We start from the raw sequence: 23,903 nt of genomic DNA, 5'->3' as shown, positions 1-23,903 counted from the left end.
AGTTGCAAAGTATAATTTTACATCCATATTTCCTAGTTACATTAACATAAATGTTTAAAGTGGTTTGTGCTTATATTCGTTTATCTTGGTTTTTAGATGGACAACCTTTTTCTAGCCTTCGGAAGTTCATATGGTGTCATCAGCATATGGAATCTTGAAAAAAGAAGGCTCTAATCAGTAATAAGACATGCTCATGATAATTCGATAATTTCATTGCATTTTTGTGCCAATGAGCCTCCTTATTGAGTTCCTCAGCAGACAAATCTATTAAGGTAAGATCAACGAAAAATCTTTCTTGGCATCTTCAGTGAAACTTAGTGTGAGTTTAATAATTATTTAATCTTGACATGATTTTAAATGGCACTCTGTATAATTTGTATGCAGAGCTTCTATGGTAGTTTGTGTACAACTTCTATTAGATATAGTTGTAATACCCCAGATTGGTTGTAGGAAGATGATGATTTTGATCCCACATTCAGAGGAGGGAGAAGTTATTATTCTTTATAATGATTCTAAGGAGCTCCAATTATAACCTTGACTAATCCTTCTAGAATATATACTTAGATATGGCTTGGGCTTTTCTTGAGTCGTCGCAAATGGTATTTGAGCCAAATCCAATGTGAATGTGGTACTTGAGCTATGCCACCTATGATGGAATTTGAAAATAAGTATTTAGATGTAAAAAAGATTGTCAAAGACACTTAGTTGGTAAATAGTGTCCCAAGAACATTCTTTTGAGTAGCGAAATAGCTATGGAGTTTGCTACAACATTTATGTACCGTCTAAGTCTATTATATAGAAATGCTTTTGCAAAAGACAGTACCATTAATCATAGTGGTAAAATGTCTTTCAACCATCACGTTAAAAAATTGCTGGTATTGCCCTTTTTTTTTAGCCATATGGTAAGATTAGAAGCTCGATTTTGATTAGTCAACAGACATAGTGTGAGCATAAACGATGATATCCTTACTACTTCGGCACACTACACCTGACTTGTTTAGCCATATGTGGCCGCTTCTTGACAAAAAAAAATTTATTTAGATGAAATAAAATAAGATGAGTTGTGAAAACAAATGAAGTTAAGCGCAAATTTTTATTTTTAAGTGGAAAAGATGGGTACATTACAATTCCTAAGTAGTTTGGGAAGTGATTGCCGAAAAGGAAGCAACTAAAAATTAGGTGATAATTTGTAAGAGTTTTTCCTTGCATACAAGGAAAAATAGACCAGTCTAATGTCCATATGCCTAGAACTTAATACCCTTCTTATTATGTATATAACATAATAACCTTCTTATATAGAAAATATCCATTTAAATTATTGAAAATCTTCCCCTATTCTTCTACTATTATTATAAAATAAATTATTGGCCGTAATTTAAAAAACATTAATCTAAGTGAAAAAATGCATTTTGCCACCCTATGCATATTTATAAACAGAAATGATAGAATCACTACTCTATAATAACTTGTTTATAACTATGTAATAAAATAATATAAATTTTATTTTGAATTTTACTTTTGATTTGATGGGTTTAAATATAATAAAAAATGTTATTATATTTAAAGTTGTATATTTATAAATAAGGAAAAAAACATATTTTTTACCCTTCGAATCACTTTTTTCTATAAGTAAATGAATAACTTTTTATACTTTTGCATTTTGAATTAGAAAAAAAAAATATTGCATCCTCTAATCATTTTCAGTTGTTATATAAAAGTCTTTGTTATATTCAATAATTAATATTATATAGTGTCATTTATTATTTAACATTTTATCAGTCACATTCGAAAGAAAGATATTTTTGACAAACGATAATCTCAAAGTCAAAGAAATAAAAATGCTAACAATAATATTGAACAGTGCATGAACATTACTATTGATGCTTCTTTTTTTCTCTTATTTTTGTAGTGTTTAAATATTTATTTTTCTAATTATTCTTGATATTTGTAGTCTCTGTGCATTTTTAAAAAAAATGAAATTTTAAAATTTACATAAAAAAAATAATAATGTTTTTTTTAAATAATGGGCGTGACTTATATTGTTGTGCATACTCAAAATTACAAAAAATAATAACTAATAGACAAAAGAGGTAATGTATTATAATCTGAAAAATATAAGCAATTTTTCGAAATCAATTGCCTTTCTTCTATGTGAGAGAACTTCCTGTGTGAGAGGTGAATTTTTCTTCATTTTTCTTATGCCGATCTGTTTGTCTCTTTGTATTTTTTTAAATAAAACAGCATCACTATTATTATTATTATTATTGTTATTATTATTATTATTTTTAAAATATATTTTGAGAAAGTAAATTGATTTGATTAAGATTCTACTCGGTCGATGTATGCCCTTTTTATCTTTATTTTTTAATTAAAAATTATTATATTTTATAAAAGTTTTTTTTTTTTTTAATAGAAAACGGAATGTGGATAAGTGAATAATGGAATTTTTCTTCCTAATTTGAATAGTTTACTGATTGGAAACCAACTCTCTCCTCAAAAACCCTCCATAAATCTTCTCTTTTTCCTAACGCTTTTTCCTCCATAAGACCAGTAGCTCCCTTGCGGCCAAAACCTTCCCATTAGCCACTGCCCATACTCACAACCAAACTCATTCTCACATCAAGCGCCACGTCGAAAACAGAAGCCACCGTAGCATCCATACCAGACCGCCACCTCGCCGGGAACTACCACAGAAGACGCCGCCGGTAAGTCCGTCCTTAAACCTCCCCTGTTGTTCTCTCTCTCTCCACTTTAAATAATAAAAAGGCCCTGTGTTTTGCCCAGCCACCGTCGACCACTGCAGAGGACATCGGAGCACCACCAGACTGCACAGACACTGCCGACCCAGCCACCTGAACTCAGTCACGCATCCCTCCTCCCTCGGTAAGCCACGTCGACCCCTCGCTCCCTCTGCCTTGCCGTTTCTCGGTTTGACAGTTTCTCTCTCTAAACTCTCTCTCTCTATGTGTCGCACCACCATATTCAGAGGGATCCTCCAGTTGTGCCGCCGTGACTCCCAGCCAACCACCCAGACCCACCGTCACAGTTGGTTCTTCTCTCTCTCGGTGAGTATCGCACGGCTTCTCTCTCCCGGGCCCTGTGTTTCTTTGCCAGATGAAAAATTCTATTCCTAAGTCTCATACATCACGTACCATCTTTTTTATGATTTTTTTAATTTTATTTTCTTATCAAATATATAATATATGAATTATGAATAAAATAATTCAATTATTTTAAGAATAATAAAATCAAAAAAAACTTTAAAAAAATTTTAAAAAAATTTTAAAAAAATAAAAAAATTTTAATGTGTGGTGTATAGATTTATGAATAGCAATGCTCTTGCCAAATTATACTATCTTTTTAGAATTATAATGGGCCCTTGGGCCTTAAGCCCATCCGGGTGTGCAGGTGTGCAAAATAGAAAGCTTCTTCGTAGCAGAACTCCTGCGGCTGACCCCTAAACCCTAGTACCCACTCTCCCTTCCTCCCTCCCTCTTTCTCTGGTTCGCAAAATGGGAATATTCGAACCGTATAGAGCTCTAGGGTACATAACGAGCAGCGTCCCCTTCTCCGTCCAGCGACTTGGCACCGAAACCTTCGTTACCGTCAGCGTTGGCAAAGCTTTCCAAGTTTACAATGTATTCTCACCTTCATTATACATTATTTCTTTAACCATTCAAATAATTTCTATTTTTGTAAGTACAATTGATTTAGGGGGAAATATTTGTTTTTGTTTTTTTTTTCAGTGCGAGAAGCTTAATCTGGTTATTGTCGGTGAGTTTTCCTCACATTCAATTTTTCTTTTGTTATGTTACATCTTCTATTTTTAGCTTTGCATTTCAATCAGTAATTTTGCCGAGAAGTAAACAAATATGTGGGAAAATATGTAGCAAAGTGCGTGATTAGGTGTTTAATTATCCTTTTTTTTTTGGTATGATGCTGTATAACTAAGGTCCTCAATTGCCAAAGAAGATTCGCGCTCTTGCTTCCTATCGCGAGTACACATTTGTTGCCTATGGGAATGAGATTGCGGTTTTCAAGCGTGCTCACCAGGTTTGTGTAGAATTATTTTGTTCGGTGGTTCCCTTTGTTTCTTTGATAGTTGCTGCGGTGATTGTTCTTTGATTTAAATAAACTCATGCACGACTTATTGGAAATGAAGAAATAGACTGTTTCCCTTGTTTGATTTTTTAGTGGGTGGAAAACGAGGCAAACAATGGTCTCTATGCTTTTATGATTCTTCTGAATATTTAAGATCTTAAGATGAAAAATCTTTGAAATGATAACAAGAATTTTATGTTCGCTATTAACTAGGGTTGAGAATGGTTCAGTTCGGTTGGGTTTTGAGCACACTGGCAAACCAAACCGACCGGTTTGGTCTCAGGGTTTTAGAAACCAAATTAGACTGGTATGGTAGGAAAACCAAATGGTTTGGTTTCAATCGGTTTCGGTTTGGCTCAGTTCAATTCGATTTTATTCGAATGGAATGGAATGATTTTTCATTTTAGTCATGGATATCCAAATAAAATACAAGAAAAAGCTACAGGTTCCAAAGCTTTAAAGTCCAGTCTGAAATATAACTAGAATATGTATAATTAGGTTACAATTTTATGCTTTATATGTATATAATATATATAGTATATATATAGGAAAACAAATAATTCAATTCGTTTTGGTTTGGTTCGAGATGAGAAAAGCAAAGACCGGGAACCGAACCGATTTTTTTTTTTTTTTTTTTATTGGTAAACAAAAGTGCACTGATAATAAGAATCGGCAACTACCTAGGTATACGGGACATATACAACCTAGGTTGGAACATAGCTTGGAGAGTCTCTTTTGAATAAGATTCGGGTACTGTGCTTCCCATTCAGATGATACCAAGAATCTATCGATCCTTGACCAAGAGGGGTGTTCTTGGTTGTTCGACCAACTCTTCCTTTTCAACACTTTTGTTCCTTTAGACAATTGTGATTGATAATAATGGTCTCTGTGTCCATGATTTTCTTGTAGCTGTTGATCATTGTAGGAAATCTTTTTTGTATATGTCCTGAGTAAAACGGCTATGATTTTCATTTTCATTAATAAAATTCTCTTTTGTTTATAGATAATGTGCTTCTATAGTACTAAAGTGATACATTATAATAGGTAGCAAATTGGAACAGGCATAGTGCTAAAGTCAATTTGTTGCTGCTGTTTGGAGAACATATCCTTAGTGTTGATGTTGAAGGTAACATGTTCATGTGGACATTTAAAGGAATCAACCAGACTTCTGCTCCCTTTGGACACATCTTGCTAGGTGAAAAATTTACTCCTAGCTGTATAGTGCATCCAGATACTTATTTGAATAAGGTAACTGCTTCTTCTTCGTTCTTACTAAAATTTAGCCTTTTCAAGAAGTTATAAGGCAATGTATGTGCTCGCCAGTTTCTCATTTCCAGAGTAATCATTTCTAAAAACCACCTCATATCAAGAAGCATATAAACAGGTTATTCTTGGGAGCCAGGAAGGTTCTCTGCAGCTTTGGAACATTAGTACAAAGAAAAAGCTCTATGAGTTCAAGGGCTGGAACTCAGCTATATCCAGTTGTGTTTCATCACCAGCACTTGATGTTGTTGCAGTTGGCTGTGCTGATGGAAAGATTCATGTTCACAACATTCGTTATGATGAGGAATTGGTTACCTTCACTCATTCTACACGAGGTGCTGTGACTGCCTTATCTTTCAGCACAGGTAAGAGCTCAATGCATCTGATTTATTCGTAAGAATCGTAACTCCACTTCCTGTCGAACTTGCATGTGTTGTGAGGAATCATTAATTTTATAACAGCAGCATGAAGGATAATATGCTAGATAAGGTATTTCATATGTTGACTGTTCTTTTGCACCATAAATCTTTACCGTTTGGAAATTAATCAAGAACTTGGTTCTAATCAGTATGACTGTTGGCTCCTAGTAATTGAATATCATGCTTTGTTCATGGTATGAGATTTATGAGATTTGAGGAACTGGCAACTCTTAAGTTGTAAAGTATAATTTTATATCTATATTCCCTGGTTACATTAACATAAATGTTAAAGTGGTTTATGCTTATGTTCGTATATCTTGGTTTTTAGATGGACAACCTCTTCTAGCCTCCGGAGGTTCATCTGGTGTCATCAGCATATGGAATCTTGAAAAAAGAAGGCTCCAATCAGTAATAAGAGATGCTCATGATAGTTCGATAATTTCATTGCATTTTTTTGCCAACGAGCCTGCCTTATTGAGTTCCTCAGCAGACAACTCTATTAAGGTAAGATCAGCGAAAACTCTTTCTTGGCATCTTCAATGAAACTTAGTGTGAGTGTAATAATTGTTTAGCCTAGACATGATTTTAAATGGCACTCTTATGCAGAGCTTCTATTAGATATAGTTGTAATACCCGAGATTGCGTGTAGGAAGATGGTGATTTTGATCCCACATTCAGGGAGGGAGAAGTTTTTGTCCTTTATAATGATTACAAGGAGCTCCAATTGTAATCTTGATTAGTCCTTCTAGAGTATAGGCTTAGATATGGCTTGTGCTTTCCTTGGGTCATCGCAAATGGTATTTGAGCCAAACCCAATGTGAATCTGGTACTTTAGCCATGCCACCTATGATGGAATCGCCTGATGAGGATATCATGGATTTATGAGAAGATAACGTAATGCTTTGAATTGAATATAGGAAGGTGGTGAATGAGATCTCACTTTTCTTGGGAAGGAGAAATTATTGCTCTTTGTAATGATTTCTAAGGGCTTCAATTGTTACCTTAACAAGTACTTTTGGAAAATAGACTTAGATGTGGCCTAGACTTCCTTTGGCTCGTCACGATAGTAATTAGCTTCATCATCTTGTTGTTGTATTTCGATGAATTTTACATTGGAATTGAAACATGAGGCCAAGTGCTAGAGCATAGCATTAGAACGAGTTATGTTTCGAATGGTATGGCCTGTTCTCAAGATATGTAAGTCCATTGGTCAAAGGACTTAGGTATTGATGTTGCAGCTCCTTATGATCGTGGAAAAGTTAGGAGATGAAGAGATAAGCCTTCTGTTACGGAGTTTTTTTTTTTTTTTTTTCAGTTTATGTTAGTTCTCAGGGAATCTAGAGGTGGGGAATATGTTGCAACATAATCTCTAATACTTATAGCTTTGATTGCAGAGAAGCATTACCCTGAATGGAGGAGGAAACATTAAGGGCTCGTTTGTTTTTGCAGATGAGATGAGATGAGTTGAGATTAAAGTTAAAAAGTTGAATAAAATATTGTTAGAATATATTTTTTAATATTATTTTTGTTTTGGGATTTAAAAAAGTTGAATTGTTTATTTTATTTTGTATTGAAATTGGAAAAGTTGTAATGATTAAATAAGATGAGATGAGATGAGATGTTTTTCTTAGGCCTCATTGGTTTTCAGAAAACATCTCATCTCATCTCATCATTACAACTTTCACATAAAATATAATAAACAATTCAACTTTTTCAAATTTCAAAACAATAATAATGTTAAAAATAATATTCTAATAATATTTTATTTAACTTTCAACTTTCATCTCAACTCATTTCATTTCAACTCACTATCCAAACCTAACCTAAAGGTTAGGAGATCTTTGCACTGGAATTAGAAAACAAGTATTTGGCTGTAAAAAAAATTGTTGAAGATGGTAAATAGTGTCCCAAGAACATTCTTTTGAGTAGAGAAACAGCTATGGAGTTTGCTACAACAATACTGTCTAAGTCTATTATGGAAATGCAGAAGATAGTGCCGTTAATCATAGTGGTAAAATGTCTTTCAGCCATCATGTTAAAAAATTGCTAGTATTGCCTTTTTTTAGCCATATGGTAAGACTAGAAGCCTGATTTTGATTAGTCAACAGACATAGTGTGAGCATTAACAATGATGTCCTTACTACTTTGGCACACTACATCTGAACCTCTACAAAGGGGATGGCCATGAATATTTCTCTTCAACGCATGACGGAGAATGAAGTCCTTTGAACATGAAGTTGGTTGATTTCTTTATGTAGACTATGAAAATAAATCCTATCTTACCTCTTAGAATAATTGAATGATTTGCTCCTTTATTTTAAGATGGTGTCCAAAATAGTTTTCATAGTGGTTAAAAAAAATCAGTGGCATTCTCAAAGCTCTTTGGTTCCTTCTCACCAGAGAATCCTCATATGTTTTTTTTTTTTTTTTGGTGACGGGGAAACCACCCCACGGCAGAGTCCTTAGGACTCACCCATAGAACCCAAACCCCCGGAGAGACTAGCACAGCAACCCATTGCCATGACCTCCCACTTAAATCGCAGTTTGATCCCTGGAAGAATTGAACCCGTGACATGGGGCACATGCACACAAGTTCGCTCTTTACCACTTGGGCTACCCACGGATGGGTAGAACTTGTGATATCCCCTTATGTTATCTTGATATCTTTTCTAAGATGAGATGATATTATCAGTTTTTTCTATCAAAACTTTCAATTTTAATGCTTGATGTTGCAGATTTATGCAATCAAAATTTGACTCTTTTATCTAATATTTTCTCTTGTTAGCATTTTAAGCAAGATTTTGTATGCTAGAGTCAGAGTCTATAACTATTGAAGAACATTGATTTTCCTCAGTCTATCACTATTTAAGAACTTCAATTTTCCTCATGGATGTCATGGATATCAGTTGCTGAATTACTAGAGTCAGTTTATCTTGCAACTTTTCCATGTATAGTACCCTCTATCCTTCTGAATTATATTTGACTTCTTTCCTCAGAAGTGGAAATTTGGCACGAGTGATGGAGATCCTAATCTTCACAGCTTTAGATGTGGACACAGTGCTCCTCCACTTTGCATAAGGTAATAAGCTTTTCCATAAACTTGATCTCTCCTTGTTTATGACATTGAACTCTAGAACCCTCCATCAACCATAAATAATTAAATGGTTTATACTTGCTTTTTTAATAAGTTTTTTTATAAGAAGATAATTTATTGATATATTGAGATAGGCATAGCCCTACTTGCCTTTTTAACAAGTAAACGGTATATATGATCACGCTAGTCTCACTTATAAAAAATAAAAAATAAACGGCATATATGATAAAGTGTTTATACTTGCTTAGGAAAAACTCTTGCAGGGTTCGATCTTGGCCAATCATTGACCCGATGCTCCAAATTTTCTATCTTACCTTTTTGATACACATGAGATTGAGCATGCTTTACTAACCTCTAATGTAATTTCCATATGAATGCCGTTTCGCTGTCATATTTTTATCAGTTATTATCTAGCTTAATCCATCATTAACTCAAGTCTCTTTAGATAGCTTATCTGCATTTCCGCTTGGTATCCTTTCTGGTTCTGATTTTAGTCATCTATTGCAGGTTTTATGCGGATGGGAGGTTCATTCTATCTGCTGGACAGGATCGTGCCTTCCGCCTTTTCTCTGTAATTCAGGTTTGGCATCAGTTACTAATACGATATAATACCTTTTCGTTTCTTATTTTAGCTTTATGGTTGGTGATTAGAGTGGGTGTTGAAGAGAGCAGAGCATACCGCCCTGTCTTGGATGCAGCAGCTCAGTATGCTTATGAAGTTCTAGAAGGAAATATGATGTTCTTATACAGTAACATAAATGGTTAAGGGCTCATTTGGATACTAGGTCCTGTTTGTATACTTAGAATACCTCAGTATATTTGTGAATATTAGTAAAATAGTTTGAGTTAAGATGTTTTATTGAGTTTTGGGAAAGGAGAGAAAAAGTTGAATAAAAATATTATAAATTTAAAAAATTGTTTGAATATAATTTTTGTTTTAGAAATTGAAAAAGTTGTATTGTTTTTGTGTTTTATTTGGGAGTTTGGGAAAGTTATAAAGATTAGGTAATGATTAAATAAAAAAGTTGAAAATTTGAAATTGAAAAATGTTATGTTGGAATAATGTTTGAAAAGGAAATATCTATAATATCTTAGAACACTTGAGAACAATTATGTTGCTAACATTCGATGTACATGGGTTGTGCCTATTCTTTGTCATAAAATTTCTTATTAATTATCAGAAAAACGAAGTTTTAGAATATTTTAGAATATTTGTGAATAGTAGTAAAATGATTTGAGTTAAGATTTTTTATTGGATTTTGGGAAATGAGTGAGAAAAACGTTGAATACAAATAGTATAAGTTTGAATATAAATTTTTAATATAATTTTTGTTTTGAAATTTGAAAAAATTGTATTATTTTGTGTTTTATTTGGGAGTTTGAAAAAGTTGTAATGACTAGGTAATGATTAGATGAAAAAATTAAAAATTTGAAATTAAAAAGTGTTTTGTGTTGGTGTAATGTTTGGGAAGGAAATATCTAAGAATACTTGTGTTCCCAAACGAATCCTAAATTTTGCCCTACTTGCATTAAAATGGGGCGAACATTGAGGTTGTGGGTTCAAGGCTCTTCGGGTGCGTGATTTCAAGAGTACTTGGATACACCTTTCAAGTTTTTTTGATAAAGTTTTTGATCACTTATCATAAAGAAACTAAGAAAATTCCTACTATATAATAACTTAAGATTTTGGGACAAGTGGTAATTTGATTCCCACTACCCATTACAATTTTTTAGTAACTTTTGTTGTCTGCATTACTAGTTTTGTAGGATTTATTTTCTGTTGGGAGGTTCTATTTAAAATTTGAATATTTAATCATTTTTTTTATAAGTAAGCGATTGTATTAATAAGAATAGGCATAGCCCAAATACATAAGATGGTATACAAGAGGTAACACCTATCTATGAAGCAACAATGGAAACAAGAAAGTCATGAATATTGAGGCTATTAAAATCTACAGGTATGACCCATATAAATAAAGTTCTAATAAAAAGAGATCTAAGTTCCTCTATTGAGCGCTCCTTGTCTTTGAATGTCCGGTCATTACATTCCTGCCATAGGCCATACAAATAGGAACTATCTTCCACATGGCTTTGATTTGTGGAATACCTTCTAGATTTGTCCAGCTAGCCAAAAGCTCAACGACTGTGGCGGGCATAACCCAAGCTAGCTCTAATCTGCAGAACACTTCATTCCATAGCGTTCTAGCGATCTCACAATGCAGTAAGAGATGATCCACCATCTCACCAGTTTCTTACACATGCAGCACCAATATACTATGATCACCTTGCGTTTCCGCAAGTTATCTATTGTCAAAATCTTGTCCAAAGAAGCTGTCCAAGCAAAAAATGTTGCTTTGGGAGGTGCTTTTTTTGCCAAATCGTTTGCCATGGAAACTGTATGTTCTACGACTGTTTGAGAGGCTTAAAGAAAGAGAGAACTGAGAATATACCTTTACTTGCGGGTACCCACAACAATATGTTAGCTCCGTAAGTGCTCAGTTTCATGGAATTCCTCAAAGCTCCCTTGATATGATCATAAAATCAGCCGCTGAAGCTTTTTTCTCACATGCAACCCGGAAAACTGAAGGGAATGAGTCCTTTAAGGCATTATTTCCACACCATAGTTCGCTCCAGAATTTTATTCTAGAGCTATCTCCCAGCATGAATCTAGTACGACAAGTAAAAATCCCCTATCCTCGTCTAATGTGCTTCCAGACTCCCACTCCATAAGTCCCACTTACCTCTCTAGTTCACCCCCCACCCAAAACAGCCATACTTATAGTCAATCATAGACTTCCATAGGGTTTCTGGTTCCATATTATATTGTCACATCCATTTCCCAAGTAATGCCCCAAGTCCTCAGATTTCTAATTCCCAACCTACCAGAGAAGATTGGGGAGATTGTGGGGGCATATCTTGTCCCAATTGACTTGATGGAATTTGAATTCATCCCCCATATCGCTCCAAAGGAAATCATGAAATTTCTTAATTCGGGATGCCACACTTGTTGGAATTGGAAATAGAGATAGGAAGTACGTTGGTAAATTAGACAGAGCGCTCTTGATTAAGGTGATCCTACCACCTTTTGATAAGTACAATCTCTTCCATCTTGTCAATTTACATTCTATCTTCTCGATCACTGTATCCCAAATTGATGTATCCCTTGAGGCAGCCCCCAACAGTAGACCAAGGTAATTCATGGGGAGAGCGGAAACCTTACATCCAAGGGTGTTAGCCAACTGCCAGATGTTACGAACATTGCCAACTAGTACCAACTCTGATTTATCTAAGTTTCACTTTCAAATCTGATGCTGCTTCAAAACAGAGTAGAAGTGCCCTCAATGCCCGAATCTGGTTTTGGTCTGCCTCACAAAATATTAGAGTATCATCTGCAAACAAGTGAGAAATGTCACTAGTACCCCCCTATTGGGGTCACCAACCGAGAATCCAGACATAAAGCCATTATTAACCAAAGTTGGGATCATTTTAGTAAGGACCTCCATAACGATGACAAAGAGGAGTGGGGACAACGGATCCCCTTGTCTTAGGCCTCGAGAGCTGTTAAAGAAGCCAATTGGACTACATTCACTAAAACTGAAAACTTTGCCGTTGATATGTACCATATGATCCACGAACACCATTTATCCCCAAATCCACACCTCCCAAGTAAATAAAGTAGGAAATCCCAGTTAACATGATCATAGGCCTTCTCCATATCCAACTTACAAAGGATCCCTATGTTGCCAGATTTTAGTCTACTATCTAGGCATTCATTGGCGATGAGGATTGAGTCCAAAATTTGCCTACCCCTTACAAATGCATTTTGGGGTTTTGTAATAATCTTCCCCAATACCTCCCCTAGGCGATTTGCAAGTATCTTGGAGATGATCTTATACACCTCATTCACAAGGCTAATGGGCTGATAATCCGTTACCTCTGTTGCCCCAAGTTTTTTAGGAATCAGTGCAATAAAAGTAGCATTGATGGAACACCTTCATTAGATCCTCCTTCACTACTTCTCGACATGATTGGAAGAATCCCATAGAAAATCTGTCTAGACCTGATGCTTTGTATTTGACCATTCTCCTCACCACCCCGTGAACCTCCTCCGCCTCAAATGGTTTCTCCAACCAAGAGACATTTTGTGGCTCAATAGACTCAAAACTTAGTCCATCAAGCCTCTTTGACCATTCTCCTCACCACCCCGTGAATATAAATCATTGAGAGCTTCTTTGCAACAAATTAGACTTTTCTTGTTGCCAACTGGAACTTTTGTAGGAGATATTAGCTTCAAGGCCTTGTATTAGAAACAACATATCTCTCTATAAATAATAAAAATGGAAAAAACAATAGCCAACCTTTTTTCAAGTTCCTCGTATTTAGTTCATTAATCTTGTGGGGACATAAATGTATAACAATTATAATTGTAGAAAAAAATCAAGTGTCTCAAACTTAAGCTGGTGGGAAAAGATGAATTTAATATTCAATTAACCTTTGGGCAGAGAGGCCAATGACATGTGCTATGCTTCATAGTCTCTTTTCTTTGATATTTGTCTTGGGGTGTCGTGTTTCTCTTTGCTCTTGTATTGCTGTCATATTACCTTCAACCCATCCTGCCTTTATTGTCACCAATCTAGGCTGGATGAAATAAACCAAAAGATGTGGCCAGTGACTCCAACTACTAATCTTGCATTCTTGTGAACATCAAGAACCAATTGAAGTAACTACCACATAATTTGTTAAGCATCTAGATCTTGAATGCTAACAGCAAAATAAATAAAGAAAATCTCCCAACTGCTTCTAGTGTTTTTCCACTGTCCTGTGCTAAAGCTAGTTCCTTCCAATGTGCATTTCCATAAATACGTAGGAGGCCTCATTAAAATACTTTTTTTTTTATAAGTGCCTCATTAAAATACTATGCTTCCCTCGTTTGTTTGCTTCCCTCATGCGTGTGGGCCTGTGTCTTTGTGCGTGCATGCACTCATGTGTGCCTCTGCTTGTGCATTTGCATGTATTTTCTTGAAGTTTTTGTTCCCCTGCAAAGTTACTTGGTACAGAGAGACTTTCATTCAGAACTTAGGTTAGACAATTTTTTTTTTTTTAAATCTAAAATGTATCCTTGTAAAATTTATCTATTTACGTTTTAATGTGGACCAGTCATACCTTGTAAAGAGTGTGGAATCAGTAAACCACCTTTTACTCCATTGTGAGATTGTCAGTAAATTATGGAGAGATTGCCCGTAAATTGTGGAATGACAATTTTAATTGATTTGGGTGGGCTTGGGTTATGCTTAATAGGATATTAGACCACTTCATCAATTAGAGAGGGTTATATGGTAGGCCGCGAATTGAAGCAGTATGGAAGATGGCACCTATTTGTCTAGTGTGGTGAGAGAGAATGAATCATAGACATTTTGAGGATTGCAAAACTGACGTTGGTGAGTTTAAATTTTTCTTTTTTAACACTGTTCTTTGGATAGCTTCTGTATACTGTTATGGGCTCAGTTTTCATGAATTTCTTGTCTCTTTTACTATTTCTTATTGAGTAATGCTATACACCACACTCTCATCCCATTTTGATCATACTAAATAGTATGTGGCATATTCATCACCATTAGATGATAAAGAAGTATGCAAAAAATGATTATTTAATAGTGATAAATGTGTCACATCATGCTTAGTGGGATGAAAGTGAGATGGTAGTATGGTGTATAGAATTTTCCTTTCTTATTAGGTGTTTTGGCTCTATGGTACATGTGTACTTGGGCTATGCCTTTTTCTTTTACAATAAATCAATAAAAAAATTTATTTATTTACTTTTTTAGTTTACCTTGTGATTAGGACAAGCAAAGTAAAGAGCTTTCACAGCACCATGTATCTAAACGAGCCAAGAAACTGAGGGTGAAGGTATGACTGGGATAATGATTGGTACTTTTCACCCTTATTTAACACATTGAATATTTTGAATTTGGTTTGTATTATTATTTTGTTTTGCCGTATATCTATTGTAGATCATAATTTTGGAGTTTTGAGTGCGGCTTACTAAAAACTGCATTTAGAAATATTAAATTTGTATCAAGATTTAAAATTAACAGAATTAGCTATATCATATTTGTAGTTGGTTATACCATGATCCTTCACATGAACAATCATGCAAAATTAAGCAATGAATATAATCGTGAGTTGTATGCTAACTTTGATGACATCTCAATCAATTTTTAGCTGTTTTCTGGAAAGAAAAAGAATCTTTTGTTTGGCTGTGTCTGGGTCATGAGACGGTAGACACACGGCCAATGTTTCTTTTATGAGTTTCAAACATTATATTTCTGATCACAACAAAGATTTTGCATCATTTGGAAGTCGTGTGCCCATATCATGTTGTCTCATCGCAATTATTCTAGGTGAAGCAGATGATTTTGATGATAATATGCCAACTTTCTAAACTATTCTATTTAACTTGTTCTGTTACGAATGATTAGGGACTTGTGCTCTATATGTTATGGTAATTTGTAAGCCAAGCCATGTGCCATGGCCCTTTAAATCTTTTCAGAAAAATGCTCTATGGGTAGAGAATGGTTCCCATTTCTCATCTTTAAGCTCTGAACTGACATCTTGGTTCAATTGCTAAGTTTTACGAAGCACTTAGTTTCTAATTTTTCTATTTGATTATTTTTCAGGAAGAAGAGATAAAATTGAAGCCTGTTATTTCATTTGATTGCGGTAAGGAGTTATTTTCATGCCTGTTGGTTGCATCTTGACGTAATTGAAACTTGAAAGATTGATGCATTCACTTGTACTAACTGGAATGTTATCTTGTTTCATGACTTTCATTTTCATGGCTTATTATGTGGCTGTTTCTTTTGTTAGGGGCATTTTAGATTATTGTATTTGATTCACCATTGTGTATGGTCATTAGAGTTGGCTGCATGATAATTTCTTTTTCTTTTTCCCCCAATCTGGTAGTTTTCAAGTCATCTCTGTCAAACTAAAGGCATTAAATTCATCTGTAAATTCACATCCGATTTCCTTGTCATTCTTTTCTGCCATCTATTTCCTGTAGTCTGTATAGCTAAACCATCTCATCGGTAATTGCTGTTGTTGGGTCAGATATATTTTTCGTAAATCTGATGTTGGCACATGCTTCTATTTTTTTGCACCATGCTAGCAACTAATCATGAGAAAATGAATATTCTTATCAAACATCTGATTTTACTTTCAAATGTTGCTGACAGTTATCTTATTTGACATAATTTCCTAAAAGTTGATTGCATCTAGTATTTAGTTCATGTATACACTCTATGTGGATGAGTAATATCACCTATCTTCATTAATAAGTTTCGAACTTATTGAAAATATATTTTCCTAAAGAAGTAATTGTTAGAGGTACTTTGTCATCTGATTGCAAGATTGTATCTGTGGTTTTCACTCGTCAATAGTTGATATATTGTTTTTCTTTATGTCATAAACAACTTTAGCTGAAATTAGAGAGCGGGATTGGTGCAATGTGGTTACATGTCATATGGATACTGCACAGGCATATGTGTGGAGACTTAAACACTTTGTTCTTGGTGAGCATATTCTGAATCCATGCCCAGAAGATCCAACACCTGTTAAGGTTAGATTTTCACATTTTCAGATATGATCTTGTTATTTGGAATGATTATAAATGTACAAGATGTTAAACCTCCATTTCTCTATTATTAATGCAACCATTGATTTTTTTTTTTTTTTTTTTGGCTTCATCTGACTAGCAGAACTTTATGATCTTTTTTATTTTTTAATTGGTAAACAAAAGCAGAACTTTGTGCTCTTTGAAGTATATGTATATTGACAAGGCAATTTAATTTTCAGAATTTCTTTAAATATTACCAAATGGCATTGCTGACACTATAATTAAAATGTAAAACCTTTGGGGCAAAAGTCATGTAGAAAGCTTCATCCTTTTGTTATCAAGTAGTTGTATTTTGTGGTGCATTTGGAAGAATAGAAATGATCGGAACTTTGAAGATCAAGAAAGGACAATGGATGAACTTAAACGTCTCTTTTTTAAACTTTTTTCCTTTGGCACTAGCTATGGATTTCAATGTACCATGCTTTCATGATTTCCTTGTATCTATTGCTATCTCTTTTTTTTTTAATTTTTTTTTTAAGAAAGACAATTTATTAATACGAATGAAATAGGCGATGCCCATGTACACAGGGAGTATGCAAAAGAAACACCTAAATACATTCTAAGAAACAGAAAATTATGAGCAGAAGCTCTGTTAATCACTAAAGCAGAAAATCAGAGCAGTATTGTGTGCACAAAAAAGGTTCCTAAGTTCCTCCAAAGTGTGTTTCTTATCATTGAAACACTGATCTATTGCTACCTCTTAACTAGGTGTCTTGGTTTGTATATGTCATGTGTACTTGAGTTACTCCTATACTTTATTATCGATAAAATTTTTGATTACCTGAAAAACCTTTTTTTAAAAAATTTTTATTGGTGACAGGCCTGTGCCATTTCTGCATGTGGCAATTTTGCCGTGTTAGGGACAGCAGGTGGTTGGATGGAACGATTCAATCTTCAGTCAGGAATCAGCCGAGGCAGCTATCTGGACATGTCAGAAAGAAGAAGCTGTGCCCATGATGGGGAAGTAGTTGGAGTTGCTTGTGATGCAACAAATACTCTCTTGATAAGTGCAGGATATCATGGAGACATAAAGGTGTATATTTTATATTGGATGTAATTGTGAAGTTTCAGTATGGGACAAACATCGGGGAGTGAGTTTATGGGAAGAAATAACAAGAAAGTATTAATGTCTTGGTCCATATTACACTACCCCTTTTCTTGGCTTCCTTTGAATTTCCTCGCTGTGCTGGTCAGAACATTTTCATGAAATTGTGGTCTTCTATATATATTTGACCAAACCAAATTTATTACTAAGAATCCTTTTCTGCTTTACTAAATTGGCATATTTTTAATTTGAAAGTTCAAGCATATGTTCTTGCACTGAATTCTGCATCTCTAATTGCGTCTTGAAACCTATCTGAGCCCTGTAATTTTGTTTTGTTTTTTCATTTTTTTTGGGGGGAGATGTGTTGAAAGAGAGTTGAAGTATGTCTCTAGGGAAGATCAAGGCCTCGTTTGTTTTCACATATTAGAAGAGATGAGATGAGTTGAGATTAAAGTTGTTAGAATATTTTTTTTAATATTATTTTTGTTTTGTGATTTGAAAAGATGGAATTGTTTATTTGATTTTGTGTGGGAATTTGGAAAAGTTGTAATGATTAGATGAGATGAGAAGAGTTGTGAAAACAAACGAGACCTAATTGAGAGAGCTATTTAAAAAAGGTTAAAGCAGGTGGACACAACTAGAGATGGCAATGGTTTGGGATTTCCAGGTACTTTCGCTGTGTCATCCCTTCTGCTTTAGGATGGTATAGCCATCAGCGAAAATGCTCTAGGGATAGTTTTCTAGGCCCTAGGTATCGAGCATGTAGCCTTGAAGGGTTGCAGCCCCTTGGGTCCTGATCTACCTTGATTCTTAGACTTTTGCTGAGCCTGTTACATATAAAACATCAAGTTTGCAGCAGGAGTTGGTTTTGTCCATCCCATTCTTATATCCACTGACTGAATTATTGGAGAAGCAGTTTCTTTAATTTGAGAGAATAATCTGGGAAAAAATGTCTTTTTAAGATACTGATAAAAAAATCTTGTCTTTTTAAGATGTTAGATGGAGCTTTTAAATCTTTTGGTTGCTGGATATAAATTGGGTTTTTTGAGCTGTTCATTGATTGAAAGAAATAGTGGTTAAAATCTTTTGTTTCTATAGTGATGAAAAGTTCAATGCAGGCTTGGGGGTGGGAACTGACAACCAAGTTCTTTGAATAATTTAAGACTTCGATGTGTAGGATCTAGTTCTGGGATGCCATGAAAACTTCTAACATCAGTTAGGCTCTCCTGGATTGGTTCCAAATTTCACCATTTTGTCCCACCCTACTTGAGTACATTTTTATTTTCTATTCTTTGGGAGTGGATTTGTTGGGGGCAGATCTCTAAGCTCATATACATCCAGTTTATATTTTTAATGCTTAGTAAATCCCGTAATAAAGTCTTTGTTTGTTATTTGTATCTGCTGGAAATTTCAATCCTCAAATGTTCTAACGTGCAGGTATGGGATTTCAAGGCACGTGAACTAAAATTCAGATGGGAAGTTGGTTCTTCTGTTGTTAAGATTGTTTACCATCGCGTTAATGGTAACTTTTGTGGTGGTGTTATTTTATTTTATTATCTTTCTGTCTTATGGTCTCAACCCTTCTAACTTGGTCCTTGGTTTGCTTTTGTGATGAAACCAATTTTGGATTTTCAGGTCTTTTGGCTACTGTAGGTGATGATTTCATTATCCGTTTGTTTGATGTTGTGGCATTAAGAATGGTACGTAAATTTGAAGGCCATACGGATCGTATTACAGATTTGTGTTTTAGTGAGGATGGAAAATGGCTCATGTCATCAAGTATGGATGGAAGTCTTCGAATCTGGGATGTTATCTTAGCACGACAGATAGATGCTATGCAAGTTGATGTTCCTGTCACAGCCTTGTCTCTGTCTCCAAATATGGATGTTTTAGCAACTACCCACGTGGATCAAAATGGGGTCTACTTATGGTGAGTTTTTAGTACCGTTTTATGTTTGCTTTAGGCTGCGTTTGGGTGTTGAGTTGAGTTCTCTATGAAAAGTAGTGAGTTAAGATGGTGGAATGAGTTTTGTGAGGTCCACCTAAGATGAGTTTAAATGTGTTTGGATGTTAAGATGAGTTAATATGTATTTATGCAAAATTGAAAAAAGTTGCGAGTCCTGCTTTTAAATAAGTGTTGAATTGAAAAAAGTTTCCCACATGTAAAGAGATTTTGAGTTGAGAAGAGTTTAGTAATTTGAGAATTGAGTGTTTGGATGTTAGACTCAATTTAAAATTAGACTGAACAGAGTTGATCTCAGTTGAGTCTAACAACCACGCGTGGCCTTAGATTTGGGTTCCTGTGATAAGAACCATATCTTTACTTTTAAAAACTACAGAAAATGACCAAAGTGACAGAAATTTTTTAACAAATAAAGAAACAAATACTTTTCAGACATTCTCATGCAACTTAGCATGCTACTTTTAATAGTAGTCATGGCAGCTTTTTCTTGTCCTGTTATTGTAATAAAATAATAAAATTCATTAGCAGACATTTAAATCGGGCAACCTTTTACCAGGGTGAATCAGGCGATGTTTTCTGGAGCTTCAAATGCCAATTCCTACGGAACTGGAAAAGAAGTTCTGAGCGTTAAGCTGCCTCCTGTCTCTTCAATGGAAAGTTCCCAAGCTGAGGATTCTGATGAACCTGTTGTGAACCACTTGCAGTCTAAGGATGCTCCTGCTTTCCGGTCTCAAGATCAGCAAATCCCTGATCTGGTTACCCTCTCATTATTGCCTAAAAGCCAGTGGCAAAGCTTGATCAATCTAGACATCATAAAGGTCTCTCTTTGCTTCCGTTTTTAATTGTTCTCATTCTAACTAAAAGGCTACTAAAAAAAGGATAATAAATTTTTTTGATAGGTAATCATGAAGTTTTATTCATTAGAAAATGGGCATAGCCCTAGTACACAGGACATGATATACATGAGTGAAAAAACGGATAATAACTTTCTTTCTCTTGTTTTTCTTATAGTGTGTAAGGTAACTTATTACTAGTTTGTATTGAACCTGCAACTTCCAGGTCCGCAATAAGCCAATTGAGCCTCCAAAGAAACCTGAAATGGCTCCCTTCTTCTTGCCTTCTGTTCCATCTCTCTCTGGAGAAATATTGTTTAAGCCTAGTAAGATAGCAATTGAAGAGAGAGATGCAAAAGTTGACGAGGTGGAAAACAACAGGAGGCAATCTGGCATGCCAACATCCCAATTTCTGCAACTCCTTCAGTCTTCTATGGAGATGAAAAATTGTAAGTATACCAACTCTCTGTATTTAATATTTATTATGAATGTTCTGTTCCATCTCTCTGCAGAAATATTTTTATTTTTTTATGGTTGTGAAATATCTTTATAAGAATGGAAGCAGAACACTGGTCTTATATATATATTTTCTTTATATATGCAGTTTCGGCATTTACTGAGTATATTAAAGGTTTGTCTCCATCAACTTTGGATGTGGAACTTCGAATGCTTCAAATTATAGACGATGATGATCAGCAAGAACCAGATAAGAGGCCAGAGTTATTTACGATTGACTTACTTTTGGATTACTTTATACACGAGATCTCCTGCAGAAACGATTTTGAGTTTATTCAAGCAGTCATCAGGTTGTTTCTGAAGGTATAGATCTTTTCCTGTTTTCGAGTCAACCAATATAATTAATATTTTGACAAAGTGTTTCGAAAAAAAGATATATTCTGGGTTCATGTCGAATTCCCATTTTTGGGTGGTTCATGTTGGTACTCAATTGCTTATTGAGGCTGTCTAACATTCTTCTCTCTCCGGTTATAGATACATGGAGAGACGGTTAGGCGCCAGTCAAGACTACAGGAGAAGGCAAGGAAGCTTCTAGAAATACAGTCCACGGTATGGCAAAGAGTAGACAAACTGTTCCAAAGTGCCAGATGCATGGTGACCTTTCTTAGCAATTCACAATTTTGACTGTCCTGAGTTTGTTTATCATAGCTCAATCCAAATTTTGTGCCCTAATTTGGTTCATTTAGTTTCCGCCATAGGCTTCATGCATTTTAGTGTTCAATTGTATGAGAAAACGTAGTGTGGTTATTGCTGGAGGATGTGTTTTGTTGTGAGCTATTGATTAAGGTGTCCTTGACAATAAACATGATTAACAATTGTTAAAACAAGGAAGTTGTGAATGTTCAACCCATCAAAATCCATTACACGGAGAAGAATAACTAGCCAGAAACGGCAAATGGATACACAAGTTACTAAATCTTATACAAGTTCAACTTCAATCCATATTTGGTGAAGGTTCAACTTCTGAAAGAGTACAGTGTCATTTTTTGTTTAACATTTTATCAGTCACATTCGAAAGAAAGATATTTTTTACAAACGATAATGTCAAAATCAAAGACATGGAAAAATGCTGACAAGAATATTGAACAGTGCATGAACATTACGATTTATGCTTCTTTTTTCTCTTATTTTTGTAGTGTCTAAATAATTATTTTTTCTAATTATTCTTGATATCTGCAGTCTTTTCTCTTAAAAAAATAAAATTTACATAAAAAAAAAATGGACGTGACTTATAAAGTTATACTATTGCACATTCCAAAACTATGTTCAGAATTACAAAAGATAATAGCAAAGAGACAAAAGAGGCAATGTATTATACTCAGAAAAATATATTTAGCCCGTAATGACCACCACTTGCACAACCCTGTAGCACCGCCCAAACCAGTAGCTTTTGACGCTACGAGACCTTAACAGACAGCAAGCGACGCAACGAGTCAGCCCCGACATATGTTATAATCCATATTCCTTTCCCTCGACAGTTTATTATGCTTGTGAAGTTTGATGGTGTTGTGAATTGTGAACTGTGTGATGTGTGCTGTGTTGTGTGATGTAGTTGTGAAGTGTGTTCTATTGTTACGAAGTGTGTTGTGTTGTAAAATGTAGAATGTGGACTGTGGTTGTGGAGTGGTTTGTAATGTGACTGAGTGATATGGACCCGTGGGAATGGAATCCCTTGAACGTACAATTAATTTGAAAACTCACCCAAGAAAATCAAAATCAAGCCAATGAAAAATTTGGTTTTGGGAAAGCCTTGTATATCGCCCAAGGGTACCGTTTGGAAAATGATTTTATGTTAACCTAGGATTTTTGGGGGATTGAGATATGTAAGTTACTATAGCCAAGTACTGTAGCCGCAGCACTATTCACTTAGAGTTATTTTTAAAAATGGAGATTTATTTTGGCTAAGGTTTAATTAGGTTTTGGTTTAAATACTCTTTGTAGCCTCATTTTTATTAGTTTTTTATTAAATTTGATGAATTTATTCATTGTGAGTTGAGTTTATCTCCTCTTGTTCTTAAATGAACTTTTGAACTTATTCAAGGCAAATCACAACCTTTGTGGCATTCTTCCTTATAATTTAGATTTTTGAGACAAATTCTTCAACGGGTCTAGATTTTCATATAATCTAGGTTCTTGAAACGAGTTCCTCAACAGGTCTTGCTATCTTCATCTCAAGTGGATTGCACCAATCCTTACATTGCCTTGATCTCCTTGGCTCTTGACATTGTAATTGGCCTATCTGGAACTTGCAAATGATCTTTAAGACTAGGTCTATCTTGGTGCCCATCATTAAGTAGTTTGAAGTGACAGGTTTGTTGTGCAGGTGTGACGTAGTTGGTGTTATGGCAATGTGCTATAAAGCGACGGGGGTTAAATGTAGAGTTGTGCTGTGAGAAGAATGGAATGATTGGGTAGTTGTGTAGTGGCTGGATGCCATGTGAAGTGATGGGATCACGGTACAGTTTGGAAGTGGTTAAGAATTGTGTAAAGTGTTGGGATAGTTGTATAGTTTGTGAAGTGGCATGATGTCAAGTGGAGTGTTGGGAAGACTGTGAAGCGTGATGATTGTATGTGTTTGAGTTGGAGGTTAGTGTCGAGTGTATGAAACTTGCTTATACAAGTGGGCGTTTTAGTGGATTATATGTTAATCTTAGGTGATAAAAGAGGTAGGTTACATGTGTAAATTGGTTAGACACATGTACCGGACAGATTTACCACATGTAATGGATAGTCTATCCTAAGCATGAGTACATGATGTTTAAGCCTCAAGGTTGGCTTAAAGTTGTGTATTATACATGGTTAAGATTACGGTGAAGTGTTGGTTAGGTTCATGAATGAAGTGATGCATGGTTTGACTAGGACTGATTGTATAACTTGGTTGGTCTAAGTTATGCATCGAAAGTGATGGTTTGGTAGGAAGAGTACGATGAAGGTGATAGCATGTCTTAATCCTTATGTTGGAAAGGTGACCTCAAGTGGGTTCCAAGCTATGGGTTG

The 23,903-nt window shown here is 35.0% G+C and overlaps 1 protein-coding gene across 2 annotated transcripts; it reads left to right on the top strand.

The window, feature by feature from the left end:
* Positions 1–2,572: 2,572 nt before the first annotated feature.
* Positions 2,573–21,709, top strand: LOC108993158 (U3 small nucleolar RNA-associated protein 21 homolog). Of its 2 annotated transcripts, XM_018967946.2 has the most exons (21): positions 2,573–2,705; positions 2,785–2,883; positions 2,987–3,065; positions 3,409–3,638; positions 3,747–3,774; positions 3,953–4,053; positions 5,146–5,349; positions 5,486–5,729; positions 6,112–6,287; positions 8,780–8,862; positions 9,385–9,457; positions 14,719–14,784; positions 15,555–15,597; positions 16,353–16,492; positions 17,370–17,582; positions 19,032–19,116; positions 19,230–19,524; positions 20,114–20,375; positions 20,617–20,839; positions 20,995–21,209; positions 21,381–21,709. In XM_018967946.2, the coding sequence occupies exons 4-21, from the start codon at positions 3,513–3,515 to the stop codon at positions 21,528–21,530; spliced, it is 2,727 nt and encodes a 908-aa protein (XP_018823491.1). In that variant the 5' UTR covers positions 2,573–2,705; positions 2,785–2,883; positions 2,987–3,065; positions 3,409–3,512; the 3' UTR covers positions 21,531–21,709. The 2 variants fall into 2 exon arrangements, with proteins under 2 accessions (XP_018823491.1, XP_035541555.1); XM_035685662.1 differs by lacking the exons at positions 2,573–2,705; positions 2,785–2,883; positions 2,987–3,065 and having other exon boundaries at positions 3,570–3,638; positions 5,163–5,349.
* Positions 21,710–23,903: the final 2,194 nt, after the last annotated feature.

Source organism: Juglans regia, chromosome 15 (assembly GCF_001411555.2).
Source record: "Juglans regia cultivar Chandler chromosome 15, Walnut 2.0, whole genome shotgun sequence".
NCBI classification, from domain to species: domain Eukaryota; kingdom Viridiplantae; phylum Streptophyta; class Magnoliopsida; order Fagales; family Juglandaceae; genus Juglans; species Juglans regia.
The sequence above is the reverse complement of the archived record's forward strand: the minus strand, read 5'-3'. Positions and strand labels throughout refer to the sequence as shown.